We start from the raw sequence: 24,585 nt of genomic DNA, 5'->3' as shown, positions 1-24,585 counted from the left end.
GAAACTATTCTTCCCCCACTCTATAGCACCACTGACACACAGACCTAGAAACACTGCGAGCATAATCAAATCACGCACTGCATCGATAGTCGCAGAGAGAGAAGAGTGGGAAGAGAGAGAGGGAAAAACCCCAGCAAGCAGACTCCGTTTGGCAATAAAAAAACCCATTGTGCTCCAAGCCAATCCTCAGTAGTGACGTCTTTACACTGAAATTTAACTGCGAAAAATTACTTAGCGAGACAGCTGTGAGTTTGGCAAGCGAGAACTGGGGGCTGCAGAGGCGCAATGGACCCCATGCCCATTTCCCCTCCTGTCATCCCCTCCTCCACCCGAGGAATTCACATTCCCACTTTCTCTTCATCTCTAATCAGTTTCTCTTGCCATTCCCCATATCTGTCCACACTCAAATCCACTACTTCTCTTTAATTTTCCTCTCGCATGTTTCTTGCTTTCAGAGGCAATAAACAAGCTGAGAGGTTTGGGTTATTAAATCGTGGAAAAACCAATTTATTAGGCCAATATGTGGGCCCAAAACAAAGGCAGCATTTAGACACATAGTCCCACTTCTTTGCTGCATTAACTAACAGCTGGCTCCCATTATGGTTTATGAATCTCTTCCAAGATCCTACCTTCCTCACCTGCTTGAGCCCTTCTCCTTTCTTTTGACACAACTTTCTTCTTGAACCTCTTTGTCCCCAAAGATTCATCTTATAAAATGAACCTCCCAGAACGTAAGACACGTTTTTTTCATGTAGAGAGCCCTCAGTGACATGAATGCAACCGCGTCTGCACCTCAAAATATAGTTTAAGATGCCACATTTCTGTCTTTCCTCTCTGCTGTAACTGGGTAGAAGGATGGAAACCGCCCACAAGTGTCTGTTGTAAACTATCACTGATGCATGGACATGGACAGTAGACAGAGCAGGAGCGGGGAGGGAGGTGCTGGGGCTGTAAGATCAGTCTCCCCTGGGGAGAGAGGAGGGGAGCTGGGCGTGGTGAGATGGCGCTGGACTGGAAAAGCAGGAGTTAAGATCCAGTTTCCCCATGTCTCATTCCCCTACAGGTTCAGATAGTCTCAGTCTCATGGGAACTACAGTGTAACACAAAGTCTGTCTTCCTGCTCTGAAAAAAGTACAGCATGCTAAAATATATCTTGGAAGTAGAAACCATGGGAAAATATAGCACTGGAAAAAATAGCATCAACTCATTAAGCTGGAAAATGCATACAAATATAGGCGGTTAGATATCTGATATGAAGGAAACATCATCTAAATAGTCACTTGAGAGCAATTAACTATAGGGAACGAAAGTGAAATGAGGCGCCACAACAGAACATTACTGAAAAATCTGGTTGTGGGTAACAAATTTGCCTTCTCAACTGGCCACTTGGACAAGCTCTTCACTGTTCTAAACAGCAATTTGTCTGGTAAAATAGTTAAGAGTGGCTCTTGAATTCTGGAGTCCACCTGCCAATGCACTCCTTTAATGTGGTTTCCTGCCCTACAACGAAAACACAGTATTTTCTCCATTTTACGTCAGGCCCTAGTCTTCACATCCACCAGAGAAATGCACAATTTAAATATTTTCAAATGTAATGTCAGATCAGTAAACGGCTGACGTGGTGATGTACAAGATTCTTTGTTAAAGAGACAATTCTTTGGATTATAGTGCAGGAAAGGAGGTCAGATTTAAATCCCGCAGCTCTGCCCTTCTCTGGTGCCCTTTCGCCCACCCCGGGTTAACAGAAGAATGTCCTGTGGCAACTGGGCCACTGTGACTGGACATAAGTCTGCCGAGGACAGAGGCAGCTTTAGCCAGAGCCAGAGAGAAGACAGACAGCAGAGAGGAAGAAATGCTGTGCTGTCTGTTGCTGTGTGCAGTGTGTAGGCCATCATCACAGCCCTGTCTTTCTCAAACACATACAAAGGCAGCTCTGACAAGAGGAGAGACAAGCAGAAAGGGCGTGGCAGGGGAGGAAACTCCATGAACAAAGGATAGAAAAAGTAGACCGACTGTAAAAGCAAGGTTTTTCATTGTTTAGCTATTCTGTTGAACAATAAAAACACAATGGAAATTGATGTTAATAAGAAGACAACTTATTTTAAAAAAAAAACTCCATATGAATAGGTTTTGAAGAGATTTCCTGTAGTGGAATTAGCCACTACTTCCTCTTGATCTGGAGCCCATCTCAGGTTCCAGCAACACCCTCCAATCAAAGCAACACAAAGATATCTAATCGCCCAATCACAGCCGGGACATGAAACACGAGCTGACTATAGCTGTGCCATGTCTGAGGCAAAGAGACTTCTGGGTAACAGATGGAGCCGATATCATATCCCTTGAGTGGCCATCTGTGTAAAAACATACAACACAACACACACCCCGCTTGTTGTGGTTTGTCTACAAGGACAGTGTTTCCTCTGGGCTTCATTTGGAGATTGTGCTTGCCCAGTGTCAACTTGTGGCCAAAGCTTGGATATGCACACGCATGGTCTCCACCCACAACAGGACATACAACATGGCATAAAAACGGAAAAAATCTGTAGGCAGTACTCCACAAACATTCTCAATTAAAACTGATTTACTTATTAAATATAAAGCATATAAGTGCCCTTATTATACTAACTGTGACTGCAAATATTGAATATTCACATTAGGAAACTGAAATGTTCGGACTGAAGTAGCATCATGAAAGAACTAAAGGTGTATGGCTGAATGATAGACTGAAACTCTGATGCTGTACCATGCTTTACTGTGTAAATGTACCTTCAGTCATTATTTGGCAAATGTGCAACAGCAAGGAAATCATGGGAATGTTTGAAACAGCTCAAGAAGCAACCCATGTAACTGGAGGACTTTAATTAGAAAACACTCTAATTTACAGTAAGATAAAAAGGGGGACATTGTAGTTGATGTAAACACAGTCAGTTAGGGAGTTAGATCATTACCTCCTCCTGCGAGGCATAGTGAGGCTCTGCAGGATCCACCGACCAGTAGCAGTAGTCAAAGCAAAACTCCAAAAGCTTCTCTCTGGAATCTACAGCTCCTTCTGTACGTCCATCCAACTATAGGGAAGAAACAAAGGTATAAGACACATAATTTTTGCTTTATTTGACATGTACATCACATACAGTAGCAAGATCAGGTTTACCAAGCCCAAGTATATAAACAGGAATTTGTTTTACAGTTCTTTTTGAAGCAGCCTGAAGAGAATTGCACTTCACACAGACTTTACAAGGACAATGTAAGCTTGCATCTAATAACATGAAAAGTGGAGGAGAAGGAAACAGGAGCTGTATAAAAAAATCCCACTGATAAAAGTGAGTAATATAACTTTAGTTTATGGGACTACTACAGTGTGGAATTGCAAGCAGGCTGTTTCCATTCATTAGCACCACACTCACTCCTCCGGTTCTTTATTCGCCTCGGCGCATTGACTCTGAACACCTTTCTGCTTACTGTGAGTGAAGCCTGAACAGTGGAAAGACAGCGCAGCAGCATTTGGATTTGACTGAACACTGGAAAAGCATCTAAGCCTTTTTTCTAAATCACTGCGTTCAACCTTGAAACACGTCTCAGATCAGTGATGCTGCATGTACAGCAAGATCTTTTTGTGATGAAGAGAGTATCTCGTGCACATCTCGCTAGGTATACCTGCTTTACATAGGTCGGTCAGTATAAAGGCACATCCAGGAAATTATTCCATGCAGACCACAAATTTGTGAACACTGGGAAATGTGTGGCTATGGTGGGACAAGAAGCTGATGGTTGGTCTTTTGAGTAATATGTAATGAACAGATATTTAAAGGATGCCTCCCTCTGTGACAGCTGATAGAGCATGGTAATATATTGCATTGGGTTTGAGAACTTTTCTTTCAAGCTTATCAATCATTTTTGCAATATCATATATCGCTTCTAACTTAAACTGCCATAATGTGATGTACACCATAACAAAATCAAAGTTAAAATTTCCTGTATCTCCTATTTGGCTGTTAGATAGGTTATACAACTTGAATTTTTAGCCATAAGGATCCCATTAGCTCTCAAATGACAATTAGAACATTAAATTAAATTCCTAAAACATAACCCACATTAACAAAAATTGAAAAATATGTTGTTCTATTTGCATAATATCACCTTGTCATTGCCAAAGTATTAAGTCAGGCACCTCAGGAACCACAAATTGCCGATAATCATCCTTGCTCTTTATTTTGAGGACTGACACCAAACCCTGCAATTATCATTAATGCTGCACTAATACGCTTTTGCGTTGCTTTCATTCTACAATAAGGAGCCATTTTATCAGATACACCTGTGAAATATAATGCAATCCAATTCTACAGCTCTGCCAGAGCTTCTACATTTTCAATTAAAGTTGTCAAAAAGGTGATAAATCTACCTCATGTTTATTATTGAGATTGCAATATGTGGTGGTGTACTGGATTGCATTTACATTTTAAAGTGTTCCAAATATTTTGTTAACCTCATTAACCTACACAAAGGGGTGGGGGGACTATGCATACTTTCAACATAATGCAGCCCAGTGCACCATCACTACCCACTATAATCTCAATCATAAAATTAAAGTAAATTCATCACCTTTTCAATTTTACCAAAACTGAAAAGCAGACACCTTGTAAAAGTAGAATTTATGGCAGAGATGGCATATAGGACAGTATTAGTTTTCACAGGAGTCCATAATAAAGTAGGTAGTAAGTGTATGTTGCAACTGTGCTGTTAAATTTCTGACATGTGACATCAGGGTATCATGTTTACATTCTGTGGGTGCAGGTTCAGTTGCAAGAAACAACATAGCTGCAGCTGGTAAGAGACACTTCATGTTTTTCATGCCAAGAAAAAGGCTGGGAAAAAGGGCCTTGTAGGTGCAGTCCACTCTATCATCTATGCAAATAATCCTCCACTGACTGCAGCTTTAGGCAGCACTAAGCTCTAGGTATCAATTTTGTTCACAGCAATTGGCTTGCCTGAAAGCATGACTACTTAACCCCTCCGCACTTTTAGGAAATCCAACAATGCCCCTGTAGGACGAGGGATCAACCAGGAGCAACACCAGCAACCAACAAATCCCCTGCACAACAGAGCTCCAACCACTGAAACTACAGCTAGTTGTAAAACATTATGCTTTACATTTTTTCTTGTTTCACACCAGCTAACTTCAGTAGATCTTTATAGCTTGTATCACTTACTTTTGGTGAGCCGCACATTTATTCTAATGTAAAATCCCCACTTTATATTTTCTTGTCTCAGATCCTGCAAAACTGTCCCACTTTCCATAAATAATCTTTCCCATGAGACCCGCAAGAGTCTCGGAGTCTTGATCCTTTTCCATAGCAGAGGGAGGCCATATGTGGTTTGTCTCTTGTCACATCCTTTGCAACAGATTCTTTACTCCCCCACCCAACTTCTCTCTACAAGACTGTGTTTAAAAGTACAAATGTAAACACAAAAGAGCAGTTATTTAAGTATTAATCTAATGCATTAAGTACTGAGACTAGATTGTACATAAATGTGAGTTTTTAACCTGAATTTCCTTAATCTTTTTGCACGTATGCATTATTTGGAGAAAGATTTGACATATATCCTTAAAAAATGCTGTTGCATTTACAAGCTAAATGCCTTCAAATAGAGTTTTATCATCTCAATATTAGCTAATGCAAACATTCACAATGAAAAACAGTGTAATATGTTCCATACTAAAGCCATAGACACCAGACTGTCTGCAGGCAATGCAGCTCCACCAATCAGACAAGTCTACTGAGCTATGTGACACAGCAGGTTGGTAACGTGGTGAAAGTGTCAGCTTACAAGGCTGTGTAGCTCACATAATTATTTCCAAATGTGAAGAAACCTCACATAAGGCAAACAAAAAATTACCTTACAGCATAAACACCGTTGCAGAGCTACTGTGTGAAGCATTGTTTTTTTACTATAGCTTCTTTTTGGAGGGGTTTTGAGGTAGCTGAAGCATGCTGTAGTTGTGTTGTTGTCTGGGCTGGTGTGGTGTGCAGACTGTCAGACGGTGTGTGTTTGACAGGAAGGGTCTCTCAATCATGTGTGTGTGTGTGTGTGTGTGTGTGTGTGTGTGTGTGTGTGTGTGTGTGTGTGTGTGTGTGTGTGTGTGTGTGTGTGTGTGTGTGTGTGTGTGTGTGTGTGTGTGTGTGTGTGTGTGTGAGCTCAACACATATAATAAACAGCAGCAGCATCAAGCAGGAAAAAGCTGATCCAAGGCTGTAAACATCCTGCTGCTGTGATAGATATCCTCTACATGCTACTCCCAATTTACCCAGTCGGAACAACTAATGACACGCTAATAGTGTCATAATTAACTATGTTTGTATGCACAAACACTCACCTTCATATTTCGGATCCTCACAAATTTATCCTCCACCTTAACAGTTAATCGTCCTCCATCCGCACTCTCCCTGTAAGCAAGAAAAGAAGGAAATGGTTGCTTCAGTCAACTCTAAATAAGAGGTGTAAGCAAATTCAATCGATGCAGATGAAAACAGAGAGACTGAATCGGGGAAAACATTAACACATGCTTCCCCTAGAGAGAAATAGATTTCAGGTACGCCATCAGTATTGATCAGCATCTCCCACTCGGAATGCTAACCGGCCAGAGCTTTAACAAAAAAAAAAACAAAAAAAAACTGCTTTATATTCAGATACTGTATTATCAGCCAACATACTGTTTCGAATTGGTTTAAAAATCCTCATTCCCTGCATAATTGAGAGGGTGTCCAGATGAATTTAGCCTAGTTCCACTTGACTTGTGGCCATCACATGACAGTTAACACAATGAATCTTTGTATCTGTGTGCATGTGACGCATGAAATCGCCACACAAGGGTACCGCTAACCAGTTTCGGATTCAAATGAAAACAGACCGCCATGCTCTCCGGAGACTTTCTCAGATGAGGCAGCTTAAGCTGTTTCCACAGAATCGGGAGAGTGCACAAATGTTGTGTGCGCATAATCAGGACCAGTGTGTGTGTGCGCTCACATGTGTGTAAAACAAGGTCATCCCAGCTGTGTGTGTGTGTGCAGTTCAGCAGCTGGACCAAGCACATCTGATGCAACACATGCGAAACTGGAGGCAATCACAACATGGAGTCGAGAGAATTTTTCGATCTCCAGGAGTAATAATGACGCTGAATGCTGCCTGTAGTGCAAAACACTCCATCTCTGCAGTGGGTTCGGGGGGCTGTTGTAATTGTCAGCTCCCCCCCAGTGCTTCACCACGCGGGGTTCATTCTGCCAACCCCAGCAGCGGCCCAGCCCAAAACCACCAACCTTCAATCTCGGGCTCTAAACAGCACGGAGGAGAGGAGGTTTGGGGTTGGAAAATAGTAAACCTCGTTAAAAAAAATGTGTTTTGATACAAACTTGAGACGAGCAGTTTCACAGTTGGGCTGACATGTTTCTTCCACATGTGAGACGCTGCCCACATTCTCTGGGGCACCCAGTGGATCCTATTGGTCGACTGAAACAAAGGGCAACATGCTCGTATGCCCGAATGAGGAATGCAGCTGACCGGGTTGGTGTTAATGTTATCTCTGTAACACAGCAGGGCCTTATTCAAATATATGGAGGAAGGAAATACATCCTTCATTTAAAACACAGAAAATCGCAGAGGACAGTGAGGGTGTCAGAGCCATAAAGCAGGAAGGGCAGATTTGCATGACAGTGAACATTTGATATAAGAAATGCTTTTGTTATGCAAAACACCAGGAAGACCAACTGAAAGAATCATTGTCTGGCTATTCATAGCCTAAATAATGCTTTGTTATGGGACTGTAGTGGCCTTGAGCTTAAAACATCCTGCAGAGGTTCAAAGTAATTCAATGTACTACTATAGAACTTATATGCACTATATCACCAGACCCCAAAGACCTGTAATTCAACATGTTGTAGTAATTTCCCTGTGAATGTAAAGGGGTGCTCCAGTGTCCCAAAGCAACTTTACAGCCTCCCTGTGTTTTTTTGCTACTTCAACAGATTTCACAGCACTGTAAAATGAGGGAAAACTATTTTTCTACAAATGCCTCTCACTCAAACAAAAAGAACAGGCAAAAGTAAACAAAACATTTGTTCATTCTATCTTTAGTGTGTGGTTTGGTATTATGAAAGTTGCTTATTAAAACTGAATTAAATTGTCATTCCCCGAAAGTTTCCAAACATGCCAGACTGAAACTAGAAAAATATTCATGTAATGATGCACAAGATTTACATTTGATAAAATGCTGTAGCCATAAAAAAGATGGAATGTTAAGCTAAGTGCCTCAGTCAGTGTCAACATTACATACTGGTAGTTCAACTAAAGGCAGAAATAGAAAAGCCAATTGAGAAAATATACGATACTGTCAAACATAATGGTATGAAATTATTTATATGGCTGAGACTACCAGCTGTTTTTATATATATGTGTGTGTGTGTGTGTGTGTGTGTGTGTGTGTGTGTGTGTGTGTGTGTGTGTGTGTGTGTGTGTGTGTGTGTGTGTGTGTGTGTGTATATAAAAAAAAAAATTTTTCCAAATGACTTATTTTGTCCCACTAACAGTGCAAACTCAGAAGAAGCAAGTCAAATTGACTAGCAAGAAGCAACAATTATATAGAATTTCTGCTTGAAATAGAACTCACATAAATAAACAGTGAATATTGCAATTGGTTATTTCTCTGTTGTTTGACTTGTTAGCCCTAAAGCTACTCAAAGAGACAACAAACACATATTTTTTTTTTATTGTCAGTTCAATCTATTGAATATTTTTTCTATTAATCGATTAGTTGTTTGGTCAAGAAGCAGTCATAAAATGGTGACAAATGTCAATCAGTGTTTCCTTAAGCCGAAGCAGCTTCCTCAATTGTATGGTTTTGTCTACGAGCCAAACATATTCTGTTTACTGTAACAAAGGAGTAAAGAAATTTAAAAAGTATTCAGATTTATGAAGCTGGAATCAGATAATTAAGTCAGTGTACCTAAACTGATAAAACGATTACTGAAACAGTTGGCAGTTCATTTATTAGTCAACAACTAATTGATTAACCAAGCTGCTGCAGCTCTAATGTGGCGCCGCCCGCAACTGATGATTATTTCATTTGTCGATTAATATTCTGTTGATAATTCAGTTAGTTGTTTGTTTTGCAACCTTTCAGAAAATGGTGATCAGTGTTTCCAAAGGTCCAAGATGACGTCCTGAAATGCTTTGTGTTGTTCAAAACCAAAAGAAACCAGAAAATATTCAGATTTAAGAAGCTGAAAATGGAAAAATTTGCCTTTTTTCCCGATTAATCAGACCACTGCAATGATTAATCAAATAATCAATTAGTTTTCAGCTATGAAATTGCTAAACTGATGTCCATCTATTTTGAACATCGATTAATCATTTCAGTAGTTTATTATTGCAAAAAAAAAAGTCTGAATTTCTTATTATAATTTGTTAATTAAGACTATTTTCTGGTGTATTTACTCCTCTACTGCAGTAAACTAAAATTAGACATTAGAGGGCATCATCTGACATATTACAGAATAAACAACTGATCAGTTAATCAAGAAAATAATCAACGGAGTAACTGACAATTAAAATAATCATTAACTGCAGCCTTAATTTAAAAATTACTCAGTTCTCTGAGGCTGATTTATGGGTGTTGTTACATACAGAAGCAGCAATGGTGTTTTGAATACATCACAATGAATTTCTAATTAAGAACCAAATTAGCTTAATGATTTCAAACCCAAGCTAGCGCCAGTTGTTTTAAGAAAGTTCTCTCATTCTAGCTTCTTAAAAAAAATCTAAATTCTTTTACTCTAGCTTCTTTAAAAACTCTAAATTCTATCATTCTTCTTAAAAAAAGTTGCTTTTTCTAGCTTATTAAATGTGACTGTTTTCTGGCTTCTTTACTCCTCTACTGCAGTAAATTGAATATATTTGGCTTATGAACAAATCTAGACGTTTGAAGACATCATCTTGAGCTTTAGGAAACATTGTTCCACAATTTTCACCAATTTTAACCCAAACAACTAATCGATTATTCGAGAATATAATAGACAATGAAAACAATGCATAGTTGCAGCCCTATTTGTTGCAGCTCTAATGTCAGCTGGCAAAAATATGTAATTTCTTGGATGCATAAAAAAATTCAGGAATACATTCCAATGAATTTCTAATTGTAAAACCCCTCCAATTTAATGATTTTAAATCTAAACTAGCTGCAAGTTTTTTGGAGCTGAAATCAGAGAATTTAGACTTTTTTCCGATTAATCAAACTGCCGCTAGAGGCGCGATGATTAATCAAATAATTGATGAGTTGTCAGCTATTAAATTGATCTCCAACTATTTTCATTATCAACCGATCAGTGTGAATAATTATTTAAAGAAAAAAAAGTCTACGTTCTTTGATTCCAGCTTATTAAATGTGACTATTTTCTAGTTTCTTTACTTCTCTACCGCAGAAAATGGAACATCTCAAAGTTGTGGACAAAACATGACACTTAAGGATGTCACCTTGAGCTTTGGGAAACACAATTTACAGACCAAACAACTGATCTGTTAATAATAAAATACTAAAATAGTGGTTAGTTGCTGCCTAATTCTTGCAGCTGGAATGTCAAGTAGCTAAAATATGGGTGCAGAAATGTATGGCTTTAGTAACTGATGATGGTGTTTTGTAATGTTTCTGTGCAGAATAACTCAGTTAAAACATAAGATGCTGTCACACGCAAAAATGCATCCCAATTAATTTCTAATTAAGAACGTACTCACATGCATGAACACATTCCAATTTATTTCTAATTGTAAACCTCATTAACTTTTAAGATTTTAAACCTCCACTAGCTCCAGGATTTTTTGGACATTACTCAGCACCAGACAGACTTGCACTGCTTAGTCAGACTTCACTATTGACAGCCACAGTTGTCATTATTCACCATGTGCACCACTTGTTTTAACCTCTGCAGTTTTTTTACCTAGCTAGCTAACCAGCTAGCACAACGGCCGTTTTGATATGACTTTATGAAGATAAATCATAAACAGACAAAACAAAAGGAAACATGAGAGATGTATTGCTTTGTATGTTATTAGCATTAAGCAGATAAACCTCTCATAGCGGTTTAAAACTTTAAACTGAGAGACGGAGACAGCGAAGTAGCTAAACGATGCTAATTGAAAAAGTCGTTCATTTAAGCTAGCGCAATTAGCCAATTAGCTAACATAATAACTTACCTTGTGCTGAGAGGACGGACCCGAACGGCAACTTTCACGTTTGCCATGATGTCTTGCGATGGTTTTTACCCCCAACTCAGCAGCTCACTAAGTCGCAGATGGTGTAAAACAACATTTCTCGTCTGAGCATGGTGAGTTTTGTTGCATTTTAGTTCGATAAAGTGGAGCAAAGTTGTCCTTTTCTCTGTCGCTCAAGCCATCTTCTTGCCGGGAACCAACCGACCGCCCCGCCGCGTCTCTCCAAAACTCTCAGCCGAGAAATGAAACTTCCTGCTGGACAGACATGGGAGCAGAGGGCGGGGAGATGCTGCTGGATACTCCTCCCTCTCTTCCACATTTAAATCTTTTTTTTTTTTTTTTTTTTTGCATGTCTGTTATTATTTAAATTCCTCCCTTTTAAACCTTTACAGCATTACAGATTTATAATGATCAGATTTTTTTTATCATTATGACCACAATACACAAAAAACAACACACAAGAAACTCTTAAACCTGAATACTTCTTTATTATTTATAATTTCAACATTGACAAAATAAAAATGATTCAAGTTTAAATGCGCTTGTTCAACATGAACAAAAACAAATCACAAATGCACTCTCGCATTCATGAAATAAACATGCAGTCACTAGTTAAGCGGTCAAAGGCAGTGTGTGAAAGTGCAATATTGAAATAAAGACACCGATTTCTCACTGGTGGGCCTAAAAATTAACAAAAGTTGTATTTTCAGTCTGTTTTTCATAAGCTGTCTCGTAAATTTCATGTGTTATATTCTGAAACATGCATTTTAAGTCTTTTAAATTCAAAATACTTCCCATCTTGATGCTGAGCTTTCCCCTGCTATGGTTTTTGCTGTTTAAATCTACTAGTATTTCCCTTCAGACACAATCATCTAACCAGGCTTGCTTGCAGGATGATGCCCCTGGATCTAAGTTGAGAGATGATGTGGTCCTGACAGGGCTTTCTGGTTCTCCTTTGCACCTTTGCTAAAGAGCAGAGGGAGTCATGAAAGGCTGATCCTACTTGGTGGAAGAGGTGGAAAACAAAAGTCTGATGTTGGCAAAGGCTGAATGTGAACCTGCTTTGATAGGCTTGTGCAGAAAAAAAAAAAAAACACTGGATAACGGTCAACAGCAAGACATCACCCAGAATTGTCTCCCTCTTGGACAACACGCTGACAGATGCGACATGAAAACACAGAAGTTGCGGTGGGATGCGATGTGGTATTATTGTTGTCACGTTGCTCCCTCTACTGTCTGATGAGAAACCTGCAGCATGTCCATGTGGCTCTGCCGCTCAGCCAGAGGCAAGGAGGGTTTCACGCTCGCCGACTGCAGCTGAAAATTCTCTATCAGCTCCTGAAATGAGAGGACAAAGTGAGAAAAGGCTGAGATCAAAGAGGTCAAATCGCTACTAGACGAAATAATTCCACAGGAATAAATGATGACAGGAACGCAGTGAACCCTCACCGCCGGCAAGGCCAGATCAGTTAGTTTCTTCCAATGAGATATGACCTCTTCCTCGCTCAATACTCCTCTGTCGACCAGCTTTCTAACCAGGAACAAGTAGTTCTTCCACTAAAAACACAGAAATGGATTACAAAAAGGTTAAAGACTATTATGTCAGGCAACTTTTGTAGAACAAATCAACTGAATCTGGGCTGAAAAGAAAAAACAGCAAAGAACAAAAATTTGGACATAATGGAGGCCAAATGGATCAATTCAGAACAGGGAACTTCGTGTCTTCTGTTTCTCAATTCTTTTTCAATCCTCACTTTTTAAAGAATGTCAAATATTTTCTTTGGGAAATAAATCAAGTGATACAGAAGGGAAAATGTGCAGATTCTGGAGAAAAAGTTTCAACTGATTCCTGCACAAACATACCCTAACTATGACAGATTATTTTCAGTGTGACAAGAATTCAAGTTACATATACTAAGATTTGTACACAGAAAATAAATTTCAAATGTTTTGTGTAGTTTTCAAAGAGTAACATATCACGTGCACTGCAGAGTGTCATATCATGTGGACACTCACATGTCTTCCGGAAATATTGTGATAATCTTAGTAATTTCACTAAAGCAATTGTAACAGGAGTCAGCAGACATTTAGTTAGAATACTGCGAGTAGCACTAAATAAAAGCTATTATAAGGAACTGGGGAGATTAGAACCACTAATGTGAAGGAAAATGGCTGAATAACATCTTTCCCAAAATAGCACATATATTGAGACAACAAAATATCCAAATGGTCTAAGCTGTGTGGTGTAGAAAATAAAGATTTAAGAAAAAAAATTATCATGTATACACCTGCTGCATTAACTCCCCACCAGCGGGTTTCAAAGGCAAAACATTATTATAAAATTTCCCGAATTACACTATAAACTAAGTAACAAACTGCAAAAATACGAAGAATCTGTGGATTTTCAACTTTCCAATGGTCCTTGAACTAATCATGTGTGACCTTCAGTTTCGCTGGGAAAAGTAAGTTTAGCTAAGTTTAAAATTTTGATATTTCCTCAAAATATCTTTATTCTACTTGTTTCATTTGAACATTTGCAAGAGAAATAACCTGTTTGCATGGAGGACATTCTGTAAATAAAAAAAATAAATAAATAAATTCTTCTTTTGGCTGAACTGTAGGCTGTGCTTTCAGACACCAGACAGACAAGAACAGAAATATTTTTAAAATCTATGCAGTGAAATATTTATTTTTCTTTTGAGACATCGTTTTTTGGCACCATCTGTGGACACTTGGAAAAATGTTTCAAATGGTGATTCCAGACTTTTAATTTTTTATAAATAAATGAATAACCAAAGAAATTCAACTTCGATTTTTTTTGTGTTTATGATTTATAGCATATGCAGATTTTCTTTAAACTAAACAAGATCTTTTTGAGTTTTTTTCTACATCCAGTGATGGTTGTGCTGCTTCCACAAAAACAAACCACTTTATTTTGCAGTGAAAAATGCACCCACTGAGATTGCTTGAGGTCCAGATAGTTAAAGCCTTGATCTACAATGCCTTAAGGGTGTTTAGAGGTCCATGCCCAGTATGCAGTGAGGAATGTGATTTAACAGCAGCATCATTAACACTTCTGCATCAGTCACAGCAGCAGCGGTACCTCAGTGTCGCTGGCCTTCAGCACAGCAGTGACGGTGATCGGGGTGAAGAGCAGGTGGAGGGGGGCGGAGGAGCAGCAGTCCTTCTGCCACAGCTCAGCGAGCTCCTCCAGCAGTGCTGTGACACGAAGCTCTGACCCCGAATCGGGACCCACGACAACCCCACCAGGCCTGCTGCACCCTGACGGAGGCAGCACCGGCAGCTCTGCAGACACTGGACAGAAACACAACCAGCTCTCACATCTGGTAAGAATGTTTCACAACGTTTGCATTTGCGCAAACGGGGATTATTATGAAGCATTTATTGGACTTAAAACACATAAAAACAACAAAATTTAGCACACAGTACATCATAATGTTTATCTTGCTGTAATTAAAAGCTTAATAATCTCTTACCCAGTTTGCAGGCCAGTAAGACAGTCGAGTTCCAAAGCATCTGCTCTGACAACACAGTCAAGAACTAAAAGAAGACATAAAAGGAAAAGAGAGCGATCAATGCTGGCAAAAATCAGCAAACCCAGCAAAAGTGTTGTTTTGTTACACTTGTATGTCTTGTTTACTTTTCTGCAGGCCAGTGTTCCTCCCACTCTCTGCAGCAGAGTTTGGAGTTCAGAGACAGTCGGCAGTTCCTCATCAGTCCTGGGGCCTACAGCGATACTCAGCAACTCCTACAAGAAAAACTAAATTCTGTTAAGACAGCTATTATTCACTTTTATTTTAGAGAAAACTTTAACTTTTTGGATTTCATTTCCAGCATTTGGGTCAAGAAAACTGATGATAACATTAAACAACTGAGATAATAAATACTAAATCTCATAAAAGGGAAAATCTATTTTAATCAAAACTTAAACTGTGAATTTCCCCACAGTTGGAGCAGCTAAAGAGCATAAATTACTGATAAATTATAAAAAAGCCAGTTTACCTTCATCTCAATAAGGATGTCGGAGGGCCGTGAAGCGCTGTGGTTACAGTGTGGAGGGCAGGACGTCACTCTCTCGCTCTCGCTTCCTTGTGTCCTCTTGGGAGTAGTCGACTGTTCCTGAGTGACCAGTTCAACCACAGCTCGGTCCACGTCAGCAGAGTCTGGAGCCACCGGGCTGCTGAGAGCCTTCATCACACGATCATACCTGCTCTTCCACTCTCGCCTCACGAGTGCTTAACGATGAGAACAGAATACAAATTTAAGATGACATCCTCGGGGAGCCCTTAATCACAGCACTGCTTTCCCTGCATCAGCATGGAAATGATTGAGTTCATTACGGTTCAGTCCATTAAAGGATCAATGTTTTTGAACATTTCAGTGCTTTCACATTGCCATGGCTCCTCAGGTTTAGAGAGCAAAGTCACAGTTTAATCAGTCCACCACAAAAGGCCTGCAAAAACACAACCTGATTATGAAGTTAGGAGTTTCATTCAGCAGGCCACAGCAATCCCTGGACTCGTATTACTTTACAATAAATTAGTCCAAATTAAATTTGGGAAAAGAGACCGCAGGTATCAAAGTCAGGAGAAAAACAGCTGAACGTGTGCCTTACCACATAAAAGTTGCCTGACATGCTGAATTCACCACTATAATCATCCCAGTATGTCTGGTTTTAAATTATAGGCTAAATTCATGGAAAGCAAATACGTAAACATGGATAACTTCTCATTGCTTGCAAATCTTACGAAAGTTTCGTTTTTAACCATCGCACCCGAAAAGATGGGGGGGGGGAAGTGGAAGATGGAAGTGAAGGCAGGAAAAACTAATTAAAAACACTGTGGGCTATATTGGAGAATGGTAAGAAGGAATATAGAGCGTTGATGATTTGCATTTAACAAGGTAAAATATGCATAACCACCGGTGTGGTGCTTCGACTAGCTACCTGTAATATTGGCAGAAAGCCAGCTGCAGGCTTTTTCTGTTGCAAGACGTTTGGTGATGTTTTCAGACGTGGTCAGGACCTGCAAAGAAAGTCAGACGCTCATTTTAGAAACATTTATTCAGGGTTTTTTTTTTTCCTATCCTGCTAAAAATCTGCTCTACTTGGGTAGCTCAGCATATTTTCAGCTAATTTTTGACACTAAAAGTCTTTATTGTTGAACTTACAGGAGGGGAGGTCTCATCAGGAAGCAGTGTTCGTATGGCTTCGGGGCTCTTTTCATAGCAAAATCTGCATATAAGAGAGATTAGCATAATTGAAAACGGTGCCTAATATCCTATTAAACCTTTGGATTTCAGACAAAAGCAGCGGGATAGGTGTAGAACAAGCTGTACCTGGTAGCTCTCGACAAGGCCTCCAAGCCAGCCTCACACAGCTGAGCACAGATGGCGTCATTGAGTTTTGAAGGATTTGAGTTTGGCGACGTCAGTCCATCTCTCAGCATCTTCTCCCCTTTCTCCACCAACTCACTCACTAACGTGGCTCTGTTGGAAATTCCCACATAAAAGATACAGTGAGTAGCAGTAGCGGGGGAAAGCAGAACCACCAACAAAAGACTAATGTTGTAAAGATACCTTCTCACTTTAAAAAAACTGACACACATATTGAGAGAACAAAAAATACAAATCGCCTGAATCACACTATAAGCTGAGAAATAAACTTCAAAAACATGAAGAATAATCATGCGTGACCTTCAGTTTCATTATGAAAATTATGATTAACTCTGCTTAAAATTCTGATATTTCATCAAAATATCTTTATTCTGCATGTCTCCTTGGCTCAATTGAAAATTCCCACACTTGTACATAAGATTTAAAAAAAAACAAGAATCACATACATCATTTTAAATTTAGTTTTGATGATGCGACTGTTGGTTTTATGCACCTGACAATAAAATTCAAAGTGAAATCCCACTGGCCACCATTTAAATGCTGGTAAAGCTGAGCTGCTAAACAATCTTTAGCCTCTTAGGTAAGCAACCAACCAAAGTCGCAGGCTGATTACCTGCTATTCAGAAAGTCCTTTTCAATTTTAAGACACAATTTGTTGGGACGCTGGCCGCAGTAAAATAAAACAACGTGAAAGTTACACTCAATTTGCAAATCGATGACTTGAAAATCTGCAAATTCACTGCTTATGTGTAGTTATTAGACCCAATCAGGCCACAGCTCTGTGATACTAACTTCATATGCTTGACAGCGTTGGATCCGACCCTCTCGGCTACAAATTCCACAGTGCGACGCAACGACGGGGGCTGGTTGTGAAAGAAGGCTTGCTCGAGATCCATCTGTCACATTAAAAAGATGGGTTTAAAGACTCATAAGCAGGCAATTCAGCGCCGTTTCAAATTTCTATTTACTACATCGCTTGTTGACTCACCTGTAGTTTCTGCTGAGATCTGTTGGCAGCTTGCGCATCCTTGAGCTCAGCAGAAGTGGGAGTAATCTTGCGGATAATTCCTCCACCCTTGGCTGTGCTTCCAGACACAAAGGCAGCTAGGAGTTTACGAAACTCACCTGAATGGAAATAAGCAAGAGTGGGTTACTAATGTTAACCAAACGCAATTAAGCTCGGATATTAAAAAAATATAACCTTTATCCCTGAGAAGACGTACAACATTTGCACACTTTTACTCACCAAGAAATGGACAGCATGTATAAAGAAGCTGCTGGTCCACTAGAGGAATACAGTCCTAAAAGTTAACAAGCAAAACCTCCATATAAAACAAGCAATAATTGTTTTATGGATAAAGACACAACAAAATCAATATTTAACTTACAAGTCCTGCAGTGCTTGAGTTGCTGTCCTCTATTTGGGCCACTTCAGTAAACTCACTGGTGAAGAAAATGTCCTCAGGAATCACTGGGATCTATACAAGTTAAAACAGATCAAGTATAATTACATGTCATATAAAAATGAGTAGGATTTTCAGGCAACAAAAAAGTGTTCTCCATAGGTTTTGGTAGCACATTATGTGAATCAATATGAAGAAATACAAATAATGTCTATGTGCCACGTCTCACCTGGAAGAGCCACCCTAACACAGACACCATTAGTAGCTTGTTCAGGTAACATATTTCTTCACATCGGCCCAACAGCATTCTCCTACAGACAAAGTCAGAAAAAGTAATATTGAGTCAAACTTTCCAAGAAGTTAAACAGCACCTCCTCCAAAAAGTCTGTGATTGTTAACACCCATATTCAGACTTTAGTTATCAGGCCTCCATGCTTGCGACAGCTTTCCATAAATCTGTCCATCCCATTCGTGTGAAAGCATTTGCTCTTGAACACCTTCATAGAATTCTTTCAAAATTGGCACAATTGACTACATAACAGCAGTCAAAGTCAAGGTCACTGTGAGCTCACAAAATAAATATGGTGGCATAGCTCAAGAAATTTTACACTAATTATGACAGAAATTTAATACAAATGTCTTATAGGATAAAACTATGACATTTTACATCCAAAATGTCAAAGATCTACATCACAATGACACCATAACGGTCTGCAAAAATACTTTTCTGGACATTATTCAATGTCATAACTGAGAAACAGAAGGAAAGACTGTAGCAATACTTCACATTTGGTTATGTGACACTAATCTTGGGGGCCCACCTATTAAATTTCCTTCAAGTATTCACGGTTTGTATTGAGTCAACAGACATGAATGTAAACTGCAACTTCACTGACTTTTACAGATGATGGTCTGTGATTTTTTTTCTGACATTAGTGATTTTTCAAGAGTACTGTAAAGTAGATAAAAGATAACATTTTTACCAGTTTACCTGTACTTTTACTATCAGCACAGATCCATTTAAACTGTCATACCACCAAAAAGTATGTTTATTCGGGCCTTTTACAGGGACTATCACTTTATGCATTGATGGAATAATTAAATAGAAATGGATACAAACCTATACAGGAGAAGCAGCGTGCCCAAAGCAGTTCTGTAGCAGAGCAGCCGAGGGCCGACGAAGTCCAGCATGGAGAGAAACTCCACCAGCCAGGGAACAGTAAGGATGGTGCGCCTCCTCCTCACACTGTTACTCAACACAGCGCACACATCCAGCACTGGAACGCTCTGTGGGGCCAAGAGAATGAAAACCTGGTGTCAAATCTGTGTTTATATCTGTACCACAGCTGGACAGGAAGAAGAAAAAACATCACAGAGTTTCCCGACAAAGATGAAACACACATCTGGAGGTAAGTAAATGCTTGCTTTTACCAAAACCATTTTAAACAGGAGTGAGTAATTGGTGTATGATCATTATTCTTGTCTTACCTTGCTGCGCAAAGTTATAGCAGTCTCCTGTATTTCTCTGGATGGTTTCTCAGATGTTTGGTAAGGCAGAAAGGAGATTAATCCCAGAAACTTAGCCAGAAGACGAGCTAGGAGCAACACGGAGGAGAAACGCTGCTTCTCATCCTGACAGAAAGACCCAAAAAATTGTAATTTGGTCCTGTCAAAAAGTTAGAAAAATAACGGGTTGTAAAAGTAGCGCTCTGACAGTATACCTGCTGCTCCATGTCTCCATCTTCCTCCTCCTCTCCCTCGCCAATGGAAGCAGGAGGACTCAGGATGGACACTTCATCCAGCTGGAGAAGCTGCTGACACAAACTGTCCTGCAGGTGTTGGTTCAGCTGACAGCTACAACACAATAGAAAAAACATGTCAGATCACAGAGAGACAGCAGATAAGAGTATATACAGAAGAAGATTTTAGAGATGTGAAATTGCTGAGGAAACTTTCTGGAAATATATGTTCATACCGCAACATTTTTCATGAAACTGGACTTTAACTAGCTTATCAGATACAGCACCTCAAAAATAAATGTTTACATGTGTGTAAGTTTTAATTGTTGGTATTTACTTAAAATATTTTGACTAACCAGCTGGCTGCCTGCAAGAAGTCCCTGAAGAACTCTTGGTGACCAGGGAAGGATGGAGGCGGGCAGGGACCAGCAACTCCATGAGGCTGAATCAGACGCTCTTCAAGACGCTTCAGACGCCCCAAACTGTCAGCTCCCAGCATGCCGAGCAGGTCAGCATCAGGAGTATCCCCAGGTGAGCTGTTCACACGGGTGCCTTTACACATCTAAAGAAATGGGAGATTTAAATCCACATTGTGCCAAGCGTGTTCCACATTTTTGTTTTAAGTAGAAAGGTCATGTAAAAGTGAGGGAATGTCAAGAAGCTGCTGAGCTAAACCACTATCGGACATAAATAAAAAGCATTTGTCACCATGCGAAGTCTAAGTGTGGCTGAGGTGCCAGTCTACCTGAACAAGCTGCTTCAGGAACAGACGGGCAAAATGAGAATGGTTTCCAGCAGAGGTCAGCTGACCCATCATTCCTCTAAAATAGATGACAGAAATTCAATATTCCATTAGACAGAAATGATTCAAAGCTAAAAAAAAATGAAGAAGCTGGTGCAATTAACTAGTTGGACTTGCCTGATCCTACTTCCAAGAGCTGCATCAAAATTCCACCCTGGTTCCTTGTGGAAGTCCTCCCATTCTCGCAGCACCTCATAGAAAATGTCTCTGAGAAAAGGGCAAGAAATGTTAAATACAAGCATAGCCGATCAAATAAACTTAGTGGTTTTTACTCCCCCACACATCAAAGACATGAGATCAGAGTCTAGTCGGTATCTAGTTTTATACTTTTGTTTGAAAATTATCCAACCGTGATGGTCTCACTCATCTTAAGGATAAATCTGCAGTGGTATATCAAACTGTTTCAAATGTTAAATAGTCTTCCTGCACTTTGAAAGATTGCAGTTTTGCAAAAAAGGCAAAAAAAAAAGAAGTGACTTACCTCTGTTTTTTAAAGGTGTGGAAGGCCTTATCACTACCAAAGTTGGATCGGTTGTCGGTAGCAGGCTGGAACGGGACTGAGTGGATGAACGTGGACCCTGAAGGAGAGAGCTGGAATAGATAACAAGAAAAGGTCAGAGGATTATTTAAACAACCAAAAGTTACACAAAAACATATTTAAGATACAAGCATGATACAGTAGGTACTACGTTAAAACAGCATGAACTATTGGTTCAGATGTTTAAATACATTAAATAGCAATAAGTATAGGCATTTATACAGTAGCTTGACAACACAGCGATACCTTCGCTGTGCTTCTGTCTTGGGCCTGAGTGAGACGGTCCCTGAGGTCTGGTGAGAAAGATGCCACCCGTTCGTTCTCTGCCAGCAGACGCAAGGTACACTTGTCCAAATGAGCCACCAACCTGACAAATGCCAACAGGACACAGTTAGAAATTTCTGCATGAGAGTGGAGCATTGGAGCTAATATGTTCCTGTTATGAGTTAGAAAGATCTGAGAAAAACTGTGAAAATAAGGATACTCACTGAAACTGATTCTCCAGAACCTTCACTGCAAAGTACACACAGTTGTGTACTTGCCTTAGGTAACATTTTTCTAGAACATCTGCAAGTGGAAAACAAAACACAGGCCTCAGGTTAAATTATACGAACAATTTCCTAATATTTTGAATTAATAGGGCTAAAGGTCAGATATATTGGCACACCTGAATTTGTGGCATGCAAACTTTCCTGTTCTTCATCGTCATGATTGTGAGGCGACCGAGACGTTAGCAACTGCATCACAAAGAAAAGCTCCAGGAATATGTTTGGTACGAGGTTTTCTGTGAAACATAAATAAAAAAAATTTTTTTCATTGTGTTTGAACATTTTTACAAAGATTTATTAACATGACAGCAGTCTTCAAGTTCTATACTTGACTCCATTTTATCTGTTTCTTTTGGTTTACCCTGTTCTGCTTAATTGTCTTTTAAGTGCTACGTCAACATTTGTTTCTCAGCAATTTGATTGTGTAGCTCATTGATACCACCTTGTGGTCATTTACCTGAAATGCAGGTGCAGTACAGCTCTGCCAAGAGATCCAGATCCAAGGAGAAAGTTACTTTTGATGGTTCTGGACAAGTTGTCTGCAGGTCTGGTGTTACTTTAGATCCTATCCTAAGGCCTGTCTTGGTCGGGGTACAAGGGTCCAGAGAGGATGGCAGAGGAGAACCGACTTGCTGGGCACGTTTTGTCCTGACAACAAGAAATTCTCGATCATGAAGTAGCAAAGATGCAATGTAATCCTGGTTAAAAATTCAATGAAGCGTGTGGATATATTTTAAAGGTTAAGATAACCAACACCTGCTTTCCTGTACATATTATGTATTGTTGTCGGTGTTCTAAAATATTGCTTGTGTTCCTATAAAGCATGTTTAAAGTGTCCTTTTTAATCTCTCATCTTACCATTGACTACAGCTGAAAATGAAAAAACAATGGCACATATGCAGAAATGTCCATTAATGTGCACTGTCACTGTAATTTTAAACTCCACAAATAAACAAAATAATACATATACTATTAATTACAATGTTTGTTTTACATTCCATCAGTCCCCAAAGAATGAACCAGGGCACAAAAAATCTGTAATGTAGAGTCTCAAAATTAGCAAGCATTCAAGACTGACCAGGTCAAAACAAAACAAAACAAATATGTTTCTTCTGTGACTTGAACTGGCACAGTAAACTTTTGCAACTGCCTAAGTTGACTAATTCTGCACTTGCACTTACTTCTCCCTTTTGAGTAATTCTCTCTCTTCCTGCAGGCTCAGAGGACTGCCCACTGTCATCGAGCCCTCAAGTGCCTCTACTCCTGATGGCGGACTAGTGGGTTTACTGAATGGGGTGGATGTGAAGCAGGTCTTTGGTTTAGAGTGTGGCCGCTCCGTACTGACTGGTGTTGGGTTTATTCTTCTGGTTGGCTTGGATGCCCTGAAAGACGACAGAAGCTGTCAGACAATTCAAAAACAGATGATAAAATTAATGTTAAAATCGATTTATCTCAGATTTGTGTGAACTCACGCGGGGGAAAAGGGTGATGACCCAACAGGAGGGAAGTCTTCTAAGTTGTTGAAATTAAGCTGATTCACAGAAGGAGGTGAAATCTGCTCGATGATTCTACCGTACCCTCCTCCTCCTTTTGCTGATTTTCTACCTCCAGCCTCCCAGCGCCCAGTCTCTTCACTGTGATGTCCCCCACGCCCTCCACCGTGTTTCCCTTGTCCCCCCACTGCCATGCTGTGCTGGCCACTCTTTCTGCGGCTCTTCTGCGACTGGAAGTTGGGGCTGTGCTGGAGGTCAGGGGGAGAAACCATGTAGTCCCCCAGGCTGATCCTCTGGCCAGGTCGGCGCTCAGAGCCTGAAGGCCTGGACGCGGGGCTCCATGTTGTGGAAAAGGAGGGGCTGCTGAAGGCGCTGACCCCACTCAGACAGTGGGACCCTGACTGACTGGCAGCATCATACTCAGTTCCAGGTGACACAGATGTTGAAAACAGCTGGACCCGGCTGGCACTCCGAGAACCGACCTGACCACCGGCAGACCTGCAGCCCCTTCTGTCAGACAAACCTTGAGTCTGTGGAGCAGACCTGGGACGACTAGGGGTCTTGGCAGGCGTGGCAGGGCCATGGGTGAGGGCTTGACTGCTTTGCTCTCTCAGGAAATTTAAAAGAAAAGGGACAAATTCCTGCTTGTGAACAGTCACCCCTGGTTCACTGAACGACAGCTTGTCACCCTCCTGTTGAAACGAGAGACAACCCTGTTGTAAAATGGATTGTGACAAATGCATCAGTTATAAGGCTGAATTAGCTCTGAAGACAGACCCTATTTAATCAGCGATGCCCTCCAGATAACGAGTAATGAGGTCAATGAATGTTTTGCTGGAGAGACGCAGGACTTTTCTGCAGAAAACAGGTACTTGAGCGAGCTAACAATGCGCTGGCTAACATCTACCAAACTACACAACTGCTTTCTGATACACGTAATAATAACAGTGACATGCAGTGATGGCAAGCTACGATCGGACTGAATGCATAATTTTCTCTTGAATGAGAAGTAAGCTGGAAACGTTGCGTCTCATCTGGAGTCCATCCGACCGTCAGCTAACGTGGCTCGATAGCTCAGCAGCTAAAAGTTTTGTTTACAATCTGCTCCGAGCTGTGTCATCTCATGAAACTCGGTACACAGGAGCAAACCTATAAGAAATGTTGTTTTAATACAAACCTTAATCGTTTCGGACCTACCTCAGCATTCTTTAGCCAGTCGACGACCTTTTTAAGGTCCACTTTCTGCAACAGAAGAGATTCCAAAAGAGCCGCCATTCTGGCCCGGTGCTGCGCGGCTGAAGGACTGAGAGGGAGGGGGTGGAGTCAGCGTGTGCGCAGGCGCACTGCGAATGACGTGCCTCAACCACGTGTGCAGCTGGTATAAGAGTCTA

The 24,585-nt window shown here is 40.3% G+C and overlaps 2 protein-coding genes across 3 annotated transcripts in view; both read right to left on the bottom strand.

Moving 5' to 3' along the window:
* stard9 (StAR-related lipid transfer (START) domain containing 9) overlaps positions 1–11,562 on the bottom strand; it is a 45,886-nt gene extending 34,324 nt beyond the window's left edge. Inside the window, exons 1-3 of the mRNA XM_023271959.3 lie at positions 11,239–11,562; positions 6,374–6,443; positions 2,949–3,065 (exon numbers count right to left, since the gene is read on the bottom strand). Coding sequence (XP_023127727.2) covers positions 2,949–3,065; positions 6,374–6,443; positions 11,239–11,285 — 234 coding nt within the window. The 5' untranslated portion in view covers positions 11,286–11,562. The remainder of the gene's footprint in view (positions 1–2,948; positions 3,066–6,373; positions 6,444–11,238) is intronic.
* Positions 11,563–11,722: 160 nt separating this feature from the next.
* On the bottom strand, positions 11,723–24,503 carry cdan1 (codanin 1). 2 transcript variants are annotated; one of them, XM_023272040.3, is made up of 28 exons: positions 24,392–24,503; positions 23,174–23,886; positions 22,883–23,083; positions 22,159–22,349; positions 21,821–21,937; positions 21,642–21,720; positions 21,400–21,520; positions 21,097–21,206; positions 20,733–20,822; positions 20,559–20,634; positions 20,170–20,375; positions 19,796–19,928; positions 19,563–19,706; positions 19,195–19,361; positions 18,304–18,385; positions 18,060–18,149; positions 17,918–17,972; positions 17,660–17,796; positions 17,464–17,567; positions 16,615–16,764; positions 16,447–16,510; positions 16,223–16,301; positions 15,280–15,512; positions 14,918–15,025; positions 14,754–14,817; positions 14,360–14,571; positions 12,706–12,813; positions 11,723–12,594 (listed from the first exon to the last, which is right to left on the bottom strand). In XM_023272040.3, the coding sequence occupies exons 1-28, from the start codon at positions 24,467–24,469 to the stop codon at positions 12,472–12,474; spliced, it is 4,035 nt and encodes a 1,344-aa protein (XP_023127808.2). In that variant the 5' UTR covers positions 24,470–24,503; the 3' UTR covers positions 11,723–12,471. The 2 variants fall into 2 exon arrangements, with proteins under 2 accessions (XP_023127808.2, XP_023127800.2); XM_023272032.3 differs by having other exon boundaries at positions 23,174–23,907; positions 24,392–24,483.
* Positions 24,504–24,585: the final 82 nt, after the last annotated feature.

Source organism: Amphiprion ocellaris, chromosome 20 (genome assembly GCF_022539595.1).
Source record: "Amphiprion ocellaris isolate individual 3 ecotype Okinawa chromosome 20, ASM2253959v1, whole genome shotgun sequence".
Taxonomy (NCBI): Eukaryota; Metazoa; Chordata; class Actinopteri; family Pomacentridae; genus Amphiprion; species Amphiprion ocellaris.
This window is presented reverse-complemented; position numbering and strand designations above follow the sequence as displayed.

Bases quoted from the DNA above. Each gene is read 5' to 3' on its own strand.
- cdan1 (XM_023272032.3), bottom strand. From the start codon at position 24,469: ATGGCGGCTCTTTTGGAATCTCTTCTGTTGCAGAAAGTGGACCTTAAA. The intron at 15,026-15,279 runs GTAAACTGGCTT...TTTTTCTTGTAG, and splicing joins ACATCCTTATTGAGATGAAG to GAGTTGCTGAGTATCGCTGT. The intron at 12,595-12,705 runs GTGAGGGTTCAC...CTCTCATTTCAG, and splicing joins CTGATCTGGCCTTGCCGGCG to GAGCTGATAGAGAATTTTCA.